The sequence below is a fragment of the Molossus molossus genome, unplaced genomic scaffold (genome assembly GCF_014108415.1).
Source record: "Molossus molossus isolate mMolMol1 unplaced genomic scaffold, mMolMol1.p scaffold_m16_p_6, whole genome shotgun sequence".
NCBI classification, from domain to species: domain Eukaryota; kingdom Metazoa; phylum Chordata; class Mammalia; order Chiroptera; family Molossidae; genus Molossus; species Molossus molossus.
In genome coordinates, this window is record NW_023425399.1 from 87,697,505 (window position 1) to 87,712,219 (window position 14,715).

General features: G+C 46.0%; 1 protein-coding gene and 1 long non-coding RNA gene across 2 annotated transcripts in view; one reads left to right on the forward strand and one right to left on the reverse strand.

The window, feature by feature from the left end:
• The window catches only part of ELP2 (elongator acetyltransferase complex subunit 2), a 50,981-nt gene extending 49,217 nt beyond the window's left edge, over positions 1-1,764 (forward strand). The window contains exon 22 of the mRNA XM_036245016.1: positions 1,530-1,764. Coding sequence (XP_036100909.1) covers positions 1,530-1,686 — 157 coding nt within the window. The 3' untranslated portion in view covers positions 1,687-1,764. The remainder of the gene's footprint in view (positions 1-1,529) is intronic.
• A 3,392-nt stretch (positions 1,765-5,156) lies between these two features.
• LOC118619147 lies at positions 5,157-14,500 on the reverse strand. The gene is made up of 3 exons (XR_004957145.1): positions 14,452-14,500; positions 10,904-11,026; positions 5,157-5,283 (listed from the first exon to the last, which is right to left on the reverse strand). It is a non-coding gene; the product is annotated as an uncharacterized LOC118619147 (long non-coding RNA).
• Positions 14,501-14,715: the final 215 nt, after the last annotated feature.

Consider the following 14,715-nt stretch of genomic DNA (forward strand, 5'->3'; position numbering starts at 1 on the left):
AAATTTATCCTCACACAAAGATGAGCTGTCATTGATAGTACTCAAGTCGTAGCCTGCATAATATGATTCTGTGGAGGCATTTCCTATAGAAGAATTTTGGGAAGCATTGAGGCACAGCAGCACTGTGGAAATGTGTGTAATCTCCAGAGGGGCCATTCGCAAGGGCTCACAGTCATTTGTTGCATAGATTCTGGTGTACTGATTTTCAAATGTGTTTCATACTTCAAGGTTAAACTTTGGTCCTACTTTTAAACTTGAGAGGAACTCGCATTTGAAAGTCTAACTTGTATGCTGTGGCATTATTTTCAGTGTTTACTGCCTTAAAATCCAAGTCTTTCACTTTATTCTTTTTTGGTTTGCAGGTTAAATTTGCAAAAGATATTGTGTTTTCATAGCGATTTTAATAATCTATGGGAGCATTGTAGGTCTGCTTTGGGGGTGGAGATAGACCTTAATATGAGCATCTTGCTCAAGGTCATGCAGTTGAAGATCACATTGGAGACCAAGGTTCTTCACTGGACAGTTTATTAAATCTTTCACTGTCTTTCCTTACCCGGCAGTAAAAATGTGAGTAAGAGTCCATCCATGTCATAGGTATGTCAAAACATCTAGAATATGTTGCAGAGTTGGAATTCTTTTTTTTTTTTATCCTCACCCGAGGACATTTTTCCATTTTTTGTACAGAGTGGGAGGGAGAGAGAGGAACAGAGAGAGAGGGAAACATCGATGTGAAAGGGACACATCGAGTGGCTGCCACCCGCACGACCAACCAGGGCCGGGGACAAACTGCAACCAAGGTACATGACCTTAGCAGGAACCGAACCCGGGTCTCTCCGGACCGCAGGCGGATGCTCTAACCGCTGAGCCAAACCGGCCAGGGTGAGTTGGAATTCTTAAAGAAACACATTTAGTAGTTATCTGAAAGGCTGATTTTAATAGCCATGTCATGAATTCCACTGGTCAAACAAAATTTGATGGAAATTCATTGTTTATTTCTTGCTCTTTTTGGTGGGATCCTTGGTCAGTAAATTAGATATTGACAGTTTTAAGTAAAAGATGTTTTAAAGGTTAGGATAAAATTGTTGAAATATTAGTAATAGTATTTTAAAACCTGTACATTGTGGATTTTAGGTTTTGATTTTCATTTATGTTAACATTAATAGTAAGAGTATACTAATTAGCCCTGGCCGGTTTGGCTCAGCGGTTAGAGCATCAGCCTGCGGTCCCGAAAGACCCGGGTTCGGTTCCCGCTAAGGGCATGTACCTCGGTTGCAGTTTGTCCCCGGCCCTGGTTGGGTTGTGTGGGTGGCAACCACTCAAATGTGTCCCTTTCACGTCGATGTTTCTCTCTCTCTCTCCCTCCCACTCTATCTGAACAAAATATTTAAAAAAAATGTCCTCGGGTGAGGATAAAAAAAAAAAAAATAGTAAGAGTATACTAATTAAATTAACATGTAGGTAAGCACCCAGTAAAGTATTTTATAGTTATACCATATGTTCATTTAATGCTTTTTCTATTTGTGTTTTAGCCAAAGCCATACACTTGCTATCAAAAAATTATGCTGGAGGAATTGCAATGGGAAAACTGAACAGAAGGAGGCAGAAGGCACTGAGTGGTTACATTTTGCAAGTTGTGGCGAAGATCATACTGTGAAGATACACAAAGTTAACAGAGGTGCCTTGTAATGGACTTAATAATTACAAGCATATAATCAGTGGTGTCTTATTTATCATGTAAATAGATAATCTGTCTTTACTTCATAATTTCATTGCGTTTCATTTGTAAGTCCTATAGTAGTATTAATTTGGGTCAGAGACCCTTTGAAATCTGATGAAAGTTTCAGACTCTTTATTCAAAATTGTTCTATATCAGACACCCTCAGAACCTTGCCTATGCTTTCAGGGATTCAGACCTGTATCTGTATGTTCCAGGTAAGAACCTCTTCTTTCTTCATGACCGAACTTGCCTGATTGTGTGTTATTCGGGCCTGCTCTTTTCATGTGCCCTTCTTTGGAACATTTCATTATTTATTACCTCTTCAGAGGGAGGAGATAGAAAATAAAGAGAGATAAAAGCCAGATTACTCAATTTTTATTTAAACAGTTTTTGTAAATAAACTGACCACACAAAGTGTGGCTTTGACCCCTTCCTTGACTCTTCTTCCCAGTACACACCAACCATTCTAGGAATTTGGCAGGTGGTTGGGAGTTTTTTTGTTTTGTTTTGTTTTAATTTATTTTTTCCTTTATTGGTTTTAGAGAGAGAAGAAGTGAGAGGGAGAAGAGAGATGGAAACATCGATGAGAGAGAACATTGATTGGCTGCCTCCTGCATTCCCTCCACTGGGGATCACGCCCACAACCTGGGCATGTGCCCTGACCAGGAATCAAACCAGCGACCTCTTGGTGCATGGGTCGATGCTCAACCACTGAGCCACACCAGCTGGACAGGAGTTTGTGTTTTTTGTTTTTTTTTTGTTAATCCTCACGCAAGGATATTTTTCCATTGATTTTTAGATAGAGTGGAAGGGAGGGAGGGAGAGAGAGAGAAACATTGATGTTAGAGACATCGATTGGTTGCCTCCTTCATGACCCTTACTAGGGCTAGGGATTGAACCTGCAACCTAGATACATGCCCTTGACCAGAAATCGAACCCACAACCCTTTGCTCCACAGACTGACACTCTAACCTCTGAGTCAAACCAGCCAGGGTGGGATTTTGAACTGCAGTCGGCCATTTCTTTCATTCTTTTAAAAGTATGTAGATTATTCTTTTTGGGTTTGACTTAAAGCAGAATATCTGAACATTTAATCTGATAGATGTAGGAGCTGAAAAGTGAGTTCTGAATCATATGATTTTAAATGAAGTCACAAATGAGTTATGAGAGTAAAGGATGTCTCCCAGGGAGTGTGAGTGATAGGAGCAGAGGGAAGAGGGTGCTAGAAGCAGAATGTTGGTATGCCAGCTAAGGTTTGGGCGGTGGGCATAAGAATTGGGAGTTGGGTTGAGAGATGTTAAGAGGGGGTGTGAGAGATACTACTGGTATGAGATTGGAGGTGTGCCCTGACCCTCTTGGCACATGGAGTCATCTGGCAAATTGGCATTAAATGAATACTGTACACAATAAATAGGCTGAAAGATTGTAGGTGAGGAGTTTATGCCATTATCTGACATGATGTCTTGCTTCCAGAAGAGCTATATTTTGTCTAAATGGAGGTTTCTAGACAAACACTATCTAGTATTTTATTATTATTATTAATCCTCGCTCAAAAATATTTTTTCATTGATTTTTTTTTTTTTAGATAGAGTGGGGGGGAGAAAGAGAGAGTGAAAGAGAGAGAAACATTGATGTGAGAGAGACACATCAGATGGTTGCCTCCCAACAACAGGGGCTGGGAATTGAACCCGCAACCCAGGTATGTGCCCTTGACCGGGAATTGAACTTGAGATTCTTTGGTCCCCTGGCCAACAAGCTCCTTTATTTATTTATTTTTATCCTCACCCAAGGACATTTTTGCATCTATCTTCAGACAGAGATGGAGGGAGAGAGAGAGGAAGAGAAAGGGAAACATCGACATGAGAGAGACACATCGAGTGGCTGCCACCCACACAACCCCAACTGGGGCTGGGGACAAACTGCAACCGAGATATGTACCCTTAGTGGGAACCAAACCCGGGACTTTCTGGTCCATGGGCCAATGCTCTAACCGCTGAGCAAAACCAGCCAGAGCCCCAGGTCAACACTCTGACCACTTAGCCAAACTGGCCAGGGCTAGTATTTTTTTTTTTTAATCCTCACCTAAGGATATGTTTCCATTTATATTCAGGTAGAGTGGGAGGCAGGGAGGGATATAGGGAGGGAGAGAGAGAAACATCAATGTGAGAGAGACACATTGACTGGCTGCCTGTCACATGACCCGACCAGGGCTGAGGACAAACTGCAACCAAGGTATGTGCCCTTGGCGGGAATCAAACCCATGACTCTTGGGTCTGCAGGCCAATGCTCTAACCACTGAAACTAGCTAGGGCTAATATTTCTTTTTTTTTTTTTTTTTTTTTTTTAATCCTCATCCGAGGACATTTTTCCATTTTTTGTACAGACAGAGTGGGAGGGAGAGAGAGGAAGAGAGAGAGAGGGAAACATCGATGTGAAAGGGACACATCGAGTGGCTGCCACCCGCACGACCAACCAGGGCCGGGGACAAACTGCAACCGAGGTACATGCCCTTAGCGGGAACCGAACCCGGGTCTCTCCGGACCGCAGGCCGACGCTCTAACCGCTGAGCCAAACCGGCCAGGGCTAATATTTCTTTTTAATTTTAATTTTATTTTTTTTAGTCCTCACCCGAGGACATGCTTAGAGAGACAGGGGCAGAGGGTGGGGAACCACTGACGTGAGAGAGAAAGATTGATCCGTTGCCTTCAGTATGTGCCCCAACCAGGGATTGAACCTGTAACCCAGGCATGTGCCCTGACTGGGAATTGAATCAGCAACCTTTCAGTGCACAGGATGATGCTCAATCAACCGAGTCATTCTGGCTGGGCTGTCTCGTATTTCTTAGTACAATACAAATATAATTTGAGCTATGGATGTAATTTAAAAATTTCTAGACACCCCATAATAAAAGTAAACAAAAAAAATCAGGGAAAATTTATTTTAATTCCACATTTGTTTTAACTCATATATCCAAAATAGTATCATTTCAACATATAAATATAAAAGATTATTGATTACATATTATACAGTATAAGGTGCATCTTACATTGAGAGCCCATCTCAGTTCTGACTAGTCACATTTCAAGTGTTTAGTAGCCGCATGAGGCTAGTGGCTATCCATACATGCAGTTCTAGATGACTGGGTCTGTATAACCTTGTTTCTCAGGGGCGTGTGCATGCATGCACCAAGGCAGTGAACATCTGAGCTTCCCAACCTTAGAAGCCAGAACGCTCGGAACTACTACTTCCTTGCTTATTAACTGAAGGAGCTGAGTCTTTAACCCCACTGGCGCACAGGGATTTGTTCAGATCCCATGCATGCTGGATTCCAGAGCAGATTCAGTGAGCTTAGTCTTTTCGAGCCTTTTCAAGCATAAAACTCAACCCCCAAAGTTTCCCTGAAAGCAGGCCTCGTCCTGGAGCGGCTGACTTCATGATGATTGTTTTCTTAGCCGTGTTTGTAGATGGACAGTTTTCCCAAGTTGTCCTGCAGCACCGTCCTCAATAATCACCTGGGTCATTCAGTTCAGTAAGCATTCAGAGGACTAGCTGCACGCTCGGGCTGTCTGCATTGTAATTTATACACGTACATTGTAATTTTACGCACAAAGATTGTAATCCACTGAAAGAACACCCTTTGAACCATATTGAGTAATTTGTAATACCTAAAGCAAAAAAGCAGTTCTGGAACTTTGCTCCAGAGGAGCTGAGGAATGTTTCAGAGTCTCTAATCTGCCCTTCCCCCATTGCCCCTGATAGCTCATTTCACGGCTTGGGTCACAGCACAAAGTTCAGATTGATGCTGTGCACCAGCCTAAACAGTTGTATGTCAGAAGTCCCTGTCTTCTAACTTATAAAACTTTCCTAGAAGTAGGAGAGGTTATTGGGCTGTTGTTCTAAGTATATGTTTACCTTGGACAGCAAGAGACCAAATCACCAGCTTCCCAATAGCCTCAGGGGAAGCAGTGTTGGTTATTGATTCCAAAGGGAGATTGGGAATTAGAGGGAGACTGCAAATTCTGGAATGAAGTAAAAGGACAGAATCTCTCTCTTTTAAATTAAAAATCCTGACCATCATAGAGAATCTTGTGTTGTCTGTAAGAAGAATGCAAGGCTTTCTGCCCACTTTTGTGCAAATCAATGTATTTCTCAAAGCAGTCCGGGTAGGGTTGGAACCTGGACTTAAGGAATCAGAAATGCGTTTGAATCCTGGCTCACACTGGCTATAACTGAGGGTAAGTTTTACCCCTCATCTCTGTAAATGGAGATAATATTAGTGGTTCAGTCAGATTAGAATACATAATATTCTTTCTGGTGTGTACAAGATAGATGTTTTCTCTATCAATAGGAATCAGGTAGGCAGTCTAGGATGTTCAGGGGAACTTCTCAGTGTGACCAGGGGACTCAGGCTCTTTTCTTTGCTGTCTGCTGACAGTGTGTGGCTTCCCCACTATCCAGAATGGCTGCTGGCCTCCTGCCATGATCTGTGTATTCTAGCCAGCAGAAAGGAGGAAGGCATAAGGAAAAGCTTGCCCCTAACTTTAAGGAAACCTCTTGGAAGTCTAAACAGCAATGCTTAATCTCTGTGGCCATATCTCAAGAGAAGCTGGGAAATGAAATTTTAATTGCAGGTGGTCATGTGCTCAACTGAGAATTAAAGTGCTTTATTCTGGAAGAAAGAATAAATGTTAGTCTAATTTTGTAAGAAATAACCACCTTGTAGGGTTGTTTTGAGAATTAAATGAGCCAATGCATGAGAAATACTAGCCCAGGGCCTGGCTATATATAAGATACCCAAATTGGTCATTTTTACTATTACAATTAAAGCTCAGCCCATGTTGCTTCTGCATAGGGCCTTTGTTAATCCCCTTTTCAAATATTCTTTCCTTTCTCTGAATTCCATAGTATTTCATTCTCATTTTGTTTTATGGCATTTGTCATTCCTATCTTTTGTTTATGTATGTCTTAAGTTATGTCGATTAGATGCTTTTTGTGATAAGAGTTTGTCTCAAAATGATTTAGGGAACCCTGGCCATTTTGGCTCAACTGTTAGAACATTGGCACGTGGACTGAAGAGTCTCAGGTTCAATTTCCCGTGAAGGGCATGTACCTGGGTTGCAGGTTTGATCCCCAGCCCCAGTTGGGGTTATGCGGGAGGTAACCAATCAGTGTGTCTCTCACATCAGTGCTCTCTCCCTCCCTTCCTCCCTTCCACTGTATCTAAAAATCAATGGAAAAATATCCTCGAGTGAGGATTAACAACAACAAAAATGATATGGGAATTATTGGTTCACATAACTGAAAAAAATCCAGTGGTAGGACAGAGTTCAGGTGTAATTTGATAAGTAGTTTCCCTTTCTCTAATCCTCTCAGCTCTGCCCTCCCACTGTGTCAGCTTTCTTCTAAGCTGCCTTCTTTCGGATGAAAGCAGCCCCTGAGGCGACAGACCAACTTGTTCATATCAAAGAGGACAAACTGTTAAACGTTAAAGTCCCTAGCTTTACTCTGACCTGAACATCCTGAATACCCACAGTGAGCAGGAGAAAACCACACATTGAGTGCCCATCTGGTGTAGCCAGAGCCAGGAGATGCCTCTTCTGGAGTTGGAGTCAGGGTGGGTCCCATTAGGACCACATGGCTGCTCTACATAGGGTGTTTTTCCAAAGCAAAGTCAGATGGGCAACCCACGAAAGCCCACTCACTATCAGGCCTGCTACAGCCTCAACATCTGGGCATCAGATTTGCTTTCTTGTTCTCCACAGCATCTAGCACAGTGCATTGTCAAATATTTGGTGAATTCAAGGATAAATTTGACAACATAGACGGCTGGCTGGCGGAGGAAGCATTCTCCAGTGTAATCCACCAGTCAGTAAATAGAGTAATTTCCGGATCTTGGTGGCATAAAGGGGTACGGGACAAAGAGCAGGAGGAAGGAGTCAAAACAGAAGGGACCAAGAAGGGGGTGTCCAGACCCTGTGGACCTTCCCCTGAATGAACACTGGGAGAAGTCGATCCCCCGGCAAAACTGCCTCAGAAAGATCCCTGTTCTGGGTCCACCCACCTCTCTTGTGGTCTGCCTTGTACTGGTGGGGTTTTGTTGTTTTGAACATTATGGGTTTAGATATAATGGAGCCTTGTTCCCAAGCTTGTGATTCCGAGATGCCCTTTTAGCTTCTATTCACAGAAAAGGTCTCTTGTCACTGTAGGGGAGGGAGTTTCTTGGGGTTTCTGATCTTTCTTTCCACTGCTTTCAAGTTGTTGCTACCAGATATTTTATGTAGGCTTTGGAGAGAAACCTGCTCTATTGCTTGTCTCTCTCCTTACTTCCTGCCGAGCAGGTCTTCTGTTTTCTTAGGTACCAGAGTATTTAGATCAGCAGATTCTCATTGTTAGGGAGGTATGCATTTCACTAGCAGGAAGTACTAAATTAATTTCATTATCCAATCCAAATTCAGTTTCCTCTGAACACCCCCTATCCCAATTACTTCATCATAATTGCAGCCCCCATTAACTCCATGATCACGAGGCCTGGGATTTTAAGCCAGTGGAAAAACCTCTACCATTCCTCCCATTTAAGACTTAGCCATTAATGGAGCTCCCATCCCCACCGAGCTAACTGCATATCACCTACTCAGCAAATTCAATAATCTGATTAGCCCTTCAGCCTTAGGTACTGCCAAGGCACCTTCCTCTGGGTCTTGTCCCACCTCTACCTTCTCATCAATCAGTGGCATGGAGGCAGATGCTACTTTTTTTTTCCTCAGTGTTTTTTTTAAAGATTAAAAAAATTTTTTTCTTTATTGATTTTAGAGGGAGAGGGAGAGGGAGAGAGAAACATCAATGAGAGAGAACATCGATTGGCTGCCTCCTGCATGCCCCCCACAGGGATTTGGTCCACAACCTGGGCATGTGCCCTGACTGGGAGTAGAACCAGCGACCTCTTGGTGCATGGGTCAACGCTCAACCACTGAGCCACACTGGCCAGGCTAATAATGTCTTTATTGATCTTTTTTTAGAGAGGAAGGGAAAGAGAGAAATATTGGGGATCAAGACTGCAACCTGGGCATATACCCTGCCTGGGAATCGAACCAGGCCCTCTCAGTCCATGGAAGGACACTCAGTACACTGAGCCACACCAGCCAGAAAGCAGGTGCCTCTTAAATGTTACTATCCCAAGGGCTCTGCCTTCTCCCTGAACATTCCAGAGCTCCTGGGATGATCCCTTCCATAAATTGTGTCTCCAATCCCGACACTCCTTCCTAAGCCCTGAGCCCGAATCTCCACTTAGACATCCTGCACTGAGCTTCACACTGTCTCCCTATGCCTAAGCCCCCACCTCCCCGTATCCACCCAGTCACCCAATCTGATAGCTCCAAGTCTCCCTGAGGCAGTCCTCCCCCCGTCCCCTTTGTCCCTGAATTTCATCACTTCTGCACCATCTGGGCCTCTGGCCAGGCCCTCATCACTCCTCACCAGAACTCCTGCCCAGTGTCTGGTGGACAGGGCTGCTGCAGCTTCCCCACGCCCATTCCCCTCCTCGGGTGTCAGATGCAGTGCTGACGCAGCAGCCCTGGTGGACCCCCACTATCTTCCTGCACTGCAGTTGGACTCTCCCCTCACTCCCTGTCCCCACTCATTCCTGCACAACCACGGCCTGTGCTCCAGCTGCAGTAAAGGTCCTGCTTCTGGAATTTTCTGAGCCTTTTGTACCTCCAGGCTTTTGTATGTGAGTGCTACCCTCACTCCCTCTCCCACCTTCTCATTCCAGGACCCTCTGGAGTCCCAGGTGGGAAAGGCTCTCACGCCCTCAGCTTCAACCTTTGCTGAGAGGCCCCTTCTCCAGCACTCTGCAATGTGGAGGGGTGATCTGACTGTGGGCTCATCTCCTTTGTGTCCTGGGTGCTTTTCAGGCCCAGAGGCTGCCTTGAGGACCGTTGTCTTCCCAGCACCTACCGTGTTCCTAGCAGGGAGCAGCTGCCAGTGAACACTGAATGCCCCTGACAAAGCTTGTTTTCATCTTCAGTGATTCAAGGCCGGACAGTTACCAGCAGTTGTAGCTGGTTTCCACACCTTCACTTCTCTGGACTCCATCCAACCTGGTCATGGCCATTAGATGGTTCTACCCAAATCAGCTCCTGGCTTTAAAATCTTCAGAATAAAATTCCAGTCCCTTAGCCTGACTTAAAGCCTTTCAAACCCTGCCCCCAAAGCTCCCCCACCTTCTTCCTGGACCACCACAGCCTAGCTCAGAGGCACTTACTGAACTTTCAGCAAGGGAGTGAATGAATGAAAGAATACATGAATGAATGTCTTTATGTGTAGCGAGATTCTCAAATGGAGCCCATTGCTAGGGGACACATCATCCTGACTACGGAACCAGGATAGTGAGCTGGACCAGGGGCAAAGCCTCACCAAGGGTGAGGGATGTGAAATAGAAAATCGGGGCTGTCTCTTGTCTGCCCAATCTGGCCCCTAGGCACATAGGTTTTCTTTTTTCTTTTTTTTTTGTAAATAAGTTTTTATTTATTTCAGAGAGAAGACAGATAGAAACATTGATTGGGTGCCTCCTGCACATCCCCCATTGGGGATTGAGCCCACACAATTGGGCATGTGCTCTGACTGGGGAATCAAACCAGGGACCTCCTGGTGCATGGAACAACAACCAATTGAGCTACACTGGCTGAACTAAGCATATAGTTTTCATGGTTCTCAGGTAGGACAGGGATGTAAGTAGGAGATGAAGAGCTGTTTCCCTACAAAGCTGTAAACTGTGGGTGCAGAAGCTGGTTGCCTGGGATCTCAGCATGGACCAGCTGAGGCTCCTTTGAGTCCCAGGCCCAGCAGCTAGACCAGGTGAGACTAGCCAGTGGCAGTCCTTTAGCACAGGACCCTGGAGCTCATTGGGTGATGAACACAAGTAAGACATTGATCAATGGGTCCTGGAGGTTCCACTTTAGGCAGGGTGAGAGCGAGCAATCTGATTTCTGACAGGCTTTCTGGCAGGAGAGGCCAGAGAATTTTGGTGCCCATTAGAGGCAGAGTCTCCTGGTCCCCCCCTACATCCACTACTCTCCCCTTTTTCACAGGCTCACTGCTTTGGCCCAGGTCAAAGGATTTCTCCTTTGGGGTACCTTCCAGGACTCCCTGGTTGGAAGGAGCTCCCTTCCTTCCTGCTGCATTACTTACCTGCGTCGTGAAGCAGTGGTAGGACACTCAGCCCACATGGCCTTGTGGCTGGATGTTCAGTAGTCCATTTTCCTGTATGGCTGTTGGCACAACATCTTCACATCCTTCTGAGCATACAGTACTCTAGGCAGAGCAGAAGACTTAAAGCTATTTCTTGACTGAATGGTAGTTCAGTGATTTTTAATGACCTTCAAAAGTTTTGTACTGTCATCAAAGAATAAAAGCAGAAAGGCAACCTATAGAATGGGAGAATATTGAAAATCTATACATCTGATGAGAGGTTACTATACAGAATACATAAAGAACTCATACAATTTAACAATTTTTTAAAAAAGTCAGCTGAAAAAATGTGCAAAGAACTTGAACAGACATTTCTCCAAAGATGTTCAATGGCCTATAAGCACAGGAAAAGATGCTCAACACCACTAATCATTAGGGAAATGAAAATCAAAAGTACAGTGAGATGCCACCTCACATCCAGTGGGATAGGTACTATCAACCAAAACCAGTAAAAGTTGGAGAGAATTTGGAGAATTTGGTATTGTACACTTTTCTTGGGAATGTAAAATGATGCAGCTATAGAAAACAGTACAGCAGTTCCACAAAAATTAAAAACAATTACTATATAATCCAGCAATCTCATTTCTAGATATATATCCAAAAGAACGGACAGATATTTGTACACCTATATCATGCCGACATTATTCACAATGACCAAGAGGCAGAAGTAATCTCCCAACATTCATCAGTGGATGAATGGATCAATAAAATGTGGTATATACATAAAATGGAATATTATTCAGCCTTGAAAAGGAAAAATCCTGTCATATGCCACAGCATGGATAAACCAAGAAGGCATTATGCTAAGTGAAATAAGGCAGTTACAAAAAGATAAATATAGCATGTTTCACTTATAAGAGGTACCCAGAGTAGCCACATTTATAGGGACAGAAAATAGAATGGTGGTTGCCAGAGACCAGGGGAGGGAAAAATGAAGAGTTGTTAATAGGTATAGGATTTCAGTTTTGCAAGTTCTGGAGATTGGCTTTACAACGATGTGAATGTACCTAACACTACTGAACTCTGTGCACTTAAAAATGGCTAAGATATTAAATTTTATGATATGTATATTTTACCACAATTTTTTTTTACCCTCAGCCGAGGATATTTTTGCATTCATCTTCAGATAGAGCGGGAGGGAGAGAGGGAGGAAGAGAGAGAGAGAAACATTGATGTGAGAGAGGTCCAGTGGTTGCCACCCACACGACCCCAACTGGGGCCAGGGACAAACTGCAATCGAGGTACGTGCCCTTAGAGGGAAGTGAACCCGGGCCTCTCTGGACTACAGGCCGACGCTCTAACTGCTGAGCCAAACCGGCCAGGGCAATTATTTTTACCACAATTAAAAAAAAATTCTGACTTGGCTCTTTCAGATTGTTCACTAGGCAAGCTTGTCCTAAAGTAGCACCTCTGTGGATTTGAGATTTGTCACTTGGTCACAGAACACCTCCAGGAGAGGTACTCCTTATATTCCCAGGCAAATAATCTAGGCCCTCACCAGGAGCAGTTCATGGACCCTAGAGTCTGCATCACCCAGGCTAGTTAGAAACACAGAACCTCAGGGCCCACGTCACACTTAAACAGAATCTGGCTTGACCTGGGGACCAAAGGGTCTTGGGTTCGATTCCAGTTGGACACGTACCTAGGTTTTAGGTTTGGGCCCTGGTCGGGTCATGGGGGGGGTGGGTAGCCTATCCATGTGTCTCTCTTGCATCGACGTTTCTCTCTAAAAATCAATGGAAAAATCCTCGAGTAAGGATTAACAAGAAAAAAATATCAGAATCTACATTTTAGTAGAGTTCCAGGTAATTCATGGAATACTGGAAAAGCCTGGCCTAGAAGAGCCTCACTGGAAATTAGGCCATTAAAATGAGGGGTTAGGAGCACACACACAGTAATGTTCCTGGTGGGAGCTATCCCTGACACTCCCAATTTAGAGATGGGGACACTAAGGCCCTGAGAACCACAGTGACACCAGAGAGGTTGCTGAAACACATCTGGTTGGGCTCTGTAGACTGACTTCCCAGGTACTAGTGTGTCCATTTTCTTCTGTGTGCCATTGAGCAAGTTATTCTGTCTGTCTCTGCCTCAGCTTCTGAACCACCTCATATATCTGCTTATTTAATCGCTAAATCGTTAGTACAGGTAAAAGTGTACACGTGTCCAGTGCAGTGCCTGGTACACAGGGACGGCTCTATAACACTAGCTTGTTATTGTTACTGCTGCCGAAGTCACTTTACAGGAGTAAGTGAAGTGGATAGGGCCAAGGTGGCATCAGAGCCCAAGGTTCCTGCTGGAAGTATGGTCAGAAGGTATCCAGGAGGGGTGGGAGGGGGTCAGGAGGTATCCAGGAGGGGTTGGGAAAGGCCTGGGGATTAGGCAGTGACCAGAGAAGCAGGAATGGTCTGTGGCAGAGCCTGCAGAGGCACGGGGATGCCCAGGTACCAGCTCCAGTACTATAGCCCCCAAAGCACCCTTTTTGAGACCTTGTACGAGGGGTGGGGTGCTAGGCTAGAAGCGGGAGGGCTGTGCACAACCCTCCAAGGCTCTCACGATGGCAGAACCCTCCGGACATTCTTCATACAGGCAGAGGACCGCCTCGGGAGTCGGCTGCACGCATCCTCACATCATTTATTCCACCGCGCGTGCGGAACTTCGCACTGGGCCACCGAGGGCCAGGCTGCAGCTTTCGCGCTGAGATTTTGACACGGGCGTTTTGACACGGGCGTCCTTCCCACTTCTTCCCACCGTGGTATGCTTCGAAAGCCAATGGTCCACTCCTGGGTCCCCACCTGGCCCACATCTGAATCCCTTAGGGAACGTCAGCACGTTGGCCCACTTCCCCCACCTGGTTCCACACTGTGCACCTCTCCAGGACCCCCAGTACCTGGTCTCCTTTCACTCCACCCTCCGAGATGGGACCCAAACCTAGGATAGCACCTGAGGGGCCCCTACTTCATACCTGGGCCCCATTTCGTGCATCTGTCCGCCCACCCCAGAGTTCGCCCCAACGCTTCCCGAACGTGGGTTTGGCCTGCCCCTTCATACTTGACGCATTGGTGTGCGGGGACAGAGTCCCCAGGCATTCCGGATGTAGGCGTGAGGGCAGGGCAGAACAGGCCCTCCTGTCCCGGTCGCCTCCTAACTACCGGGTTCGGACTGTGCACAGCCGCCGAAACTTGACCAACCGACCTCGCAAATCTCCAATCTTTTCTCTCCTCTACCCTTTCCTTGCTCAGCCGCATTCTCAGAAATGCTGAGCACGCGCTCCTCTGGGGAGCGCCACCTGCGAAGTGTCCTTGCAAACGCCCTGCCCCGCACACTAGGGTCTCGTCAAGGAGAGTGGTGGTCCCAGGACCCCTGAGGAGCTCGGGCCGGGGAGAGGCAGGCGGGAGGATTGCCAGAGGAGCCCAAGCAGGAAAATGCAATTTGTTGCTTCTTCCACCCGCTTCCCCGTGGGACCATAGATAAAGGAGAACTTAGCATACCAAGTGTCCCTGGGCATCTCCGGGGGCTCCACTGGGAAGCTGTTCGAAGAGAACAAAAACGGGCATTCTCTCCTGCGGCCTCCAGATGGGAAAAAGGCAGGAAAGAAGTGAAACTCCGTGAGTCAGCGCGGCCCAGGCGAGCCCGGCCCGTTCCCAGATGCGCCGCCCTTCGGCCGCGGGACCGGGTGCCAGTGCCGGGCCCGGAGGTGCGGCCCGGGAGTGCCGGGGCGGAGTCCTCGTGGGGAGCCTTGCCCCGGACTCTGC